The sequence below is a fragment of the Phalaenopsis equestris genome, unplaced genomic scaffold (assembly GCF_001263595.1).
Source record: "Phalaenopsis equestris unplaced genomic scaffold, ASM126359v1 Scaffold000002, whole genome shotgun sequence".
Classification (NCBI taxonomy): Eukaryota; Viridiplantae; Streptophyta; class Magnoliopsida; order Asparagales; family Orchidaceae; genus Phalaenopsis; species Phalaenopsis equestris.
The window spans coordinates 75,997,066-76,000,174 of NW_018164444.1; the positions used below are offsets into that span (position 1 = coordinate 75,997,066).

The 3,109-nt window shown below is 33.1% G+C and overlaps 1 protein-coding gene across 1 annotated transcript in view; it reads right to left on the reverse strand.

Moving 5' to 3' along the window:
• Window positions 1–2,106: 2,106 nt before the first annotated feature.
• LOC110033943 overlaps window positions 2,107–3,109 on the reverse strand; it is an 11,393-nt gene continuing 10,390 nt past the window's right edge. Inside the window, exon 3 of the mRNA XM_020738126.1 lies at window positions 2,107–2,602. Coding sequence (XP_020593785.1) covers window positions 2,284–2,602 — 319 coding nt within the window. The 3' untranslated portion in view covers window positions 2,107–2,283. The remainder of the gene's footprint in view (window positions 2,603–3,109) is intronic.

Here is a 3,109-nt window from a genome sequence, read left to right on the forward strand (position 1 = left end):
CCCAACACAAGCGAGCTTAGGCTCAGCTCATGTTCATGTTTGGTTCGTTTATATTTCAAACACAAAAAATGTGTCACGAGTTGTTCGCGAACAAAGAGTCGTTTTGATAACTTTAATCACTCAGCCGTAGGATGTTAAGAATTGGAGCAAGATTTAAATCTTATTGTTTATATTAAAACATCATTTAAATATACTTTAATAAAATTTTATTCTATTTTTTAATTAATAATTTTTAATTAATTATAAATCTTTGTAGCCACTTAGTCAATTTTTTTTTTTTTAAATGCCACTCATCAACATAGATATATATACACTGGTATTTCAAGCCAAAATGAGTACATATCGAGCACAAAAAAAATGTTTGTGTCCGGCTTATTAAATTACCAAAAGAATCGAACATGAGCTTCTTAACGAGCCGAACACGAACTGTTTACAAACAACAAGCTTTTTTGGCAGCCCTATTGCCAAGCACGCATCCCTCGCTCACGACATTATCTAGACCTGGCGGCGCCAAATCTATATTAATGCATGGAAGAGTTACACACGTCACTTAATTCCTACGTATTTACAAGCATGAGTTAGCTATGTAAATACATAAGAATTGGTTGGCAAATATGTAAATGTCCCTCAAGGTAATTGGAGTGTGAAACAAACGATGCTCATAAATATCTTGTATTCATCTTATAATTATTTGTGATTTTCTCATATATATCTGAAAGGTAAAAAAATAAAAAATAAAAATTCAAAAAGTATATTCCATCCCTCATAAAACATATATGTCCAATATGAGCCTAGTGCCTTATGAGCATACTGCTCCTTTATTTTTTTTCAATGATTTTTGCTTGCTCATTTTAACATGTCTAAACTTGCCTCTCAAGTTAAAGTTTTGTTTTCCTTCTCTGGGTCCTGTTTTTTGTTTGGTTTCTTTTTGCAGATTCTTTGGATCCAACTTTTTGTTGATTATTGATTACCTTCGGAGATTTATCTTTAGTTGCACTATATGGAGATGAATTTCGACTGGATGTGTAGATCATTGATATCTTTTGCTATCGTTCTTAGTTTTCCTCAATTGGAATGCTGGAGTTTCTAGTTGTTGTTCTTGGTGTCGTAAGTCTTGTTTGGAGCTTCTGGTTTAATGAGAGTGCATCTTGTTCTAGCTGTGGAAGAGAACTCAACCCGCTTCTGGTGCTGTTTTGTTGGCTTGGATATCTTGATCTTTTTTGTTTTGTCTAGATGGTCTTGTTGGGGTTTATGTTTTATTTGGTACTGTAATTTGTTATTTGGATCTTGTAATCTGGTCTTTTGTTTGAATATAGTTGGGTGTTGCCCTCACTTCCCCAAAAAAAATATAAATAAAAATAACGCTCATTCATTAAACGACCTGATCTTAAATGAGATTTATTTATCACATTTACTCGACAAGCAAAGCACGGAAATAGCCAGCTTAAGGCTTCGTTTGAAGAGGCTTTGCAGCTATTCCCCATTGGATTCACATGAGAACAAACAACACCATTAGGTGCTTCTCTAACTTTAAATATATGTGCTATTTGGCTTGTCACATTATCATTTATTTTTCGTCGTTCGTTCTCATTTTTGATTTGTCTTCTTTCCTCTTAGGTACAACACCAAGCGCAGGCACTGCGCCACACCCAGCTAAGCTTTAGAGGATTCCCCTAAAGTGATGATTGTTACTTTACCTCTTTCTCTTTGGTTTATTATGTGAGAAGTGGTTTGAAGGTCTGTTGTTTGTATCAGCCTATGATACATGAGAAAACTTTCTTAGGTTTCACTGTCTCTTGTCATTGTAATGTAAAAAATAAAGTTTAGATGCTAAATATGTTAATACTTAGGAATTGGGGGCTATTTATGTAAATGCCCCCATTACAAATAATATGTTAATGATAAAAATATTATTCTATTAACCATGCAATATTTGATTCAATATTCATCTTAATCATAATAAAACCTTAAATAGAAATAAGTATGAACATTTATACATCATCCGCCAATAATATCATATCATAAAAATCATATAATCGATATTACAGAATCAAACAACAACTAGCTTTAAAAAAAAAAAAAGCATTCATTAATTAAATACAACCCACAAAAAAATCACATAAAATATATGTCCCAATAGCATCATTTTCAATTTTACAGAAACATTGCTAAAGAAAAATGTTGTGGTCTTCTGCAAATCTATATATAGTTTCAATTTTACAGAAAGATTGCTAAAGAAAACTGCTGTGGTCTTCTGCAAATCCTAATTTTTCTTTTTTTGTTTTACAAAACTTGTTGCCTATAGTAGGTATCTTCGTGCACAAAGACCGGATTTTCGTTCAGAGGAGGGATTTGGGGCATTCCTAAGGCAATCCCCTGGTTGTGTGGAGGATTCCAAGGTGGCAAACTCTTAGGTTTTTGGAGGGCCAAATAGTAGATAATTCCTAAGGAGACACTTGCAAGTGATAAAAATGCACCTCCAGAGAAGACCCCAGGCTTCAAAACATAGCAGTAATTGCCTAAGTACATCTTCTCCATACCTTTCTGATCATTCAGTGCAGAACCAGTCAATAGCAGAAGGAATGCAATTACAAAAGTAACCCTGCAAAATGCTAAAATCAGTGAGTTCAAGAGTCGCAAAGAATAAAAATGAATAGATGATGAGTGAAGTGCCAAAATAGTCCCATGGCTATTTACATGGAATCCTTTTTGTCCCAAAGGTTATAAAAGTGCTAAATTATTCCCTAGACTTTTTTAATGGGGCTAAAGTATTCATTATTTGGAGTTATTTCAACCAATAGTAAAACAATTTGGGATTTAAATTGACACATTTATAAACTCTAGGACTAAAATGACCCTCTGCAAAGAGTTCTAAAGAAAAGATTGGTGTTTGGTTGATATTTTGATCTTTCCAAACATTAAGGAGAACACAAAACATGTTCATTTGAATATTGGTCTTATGTTTAGTAATAGGTGTGTTGGTTGTTTAAAAGCATTCAACAATTTTTTAAAGGTTGTAACATTCTCTTTCAATAGAAAATTATTTTGAAAAAGTTGACAGCGGAGATAATTCAATAAAAATTGTAGATGGGCACTTCTACAAGAATTG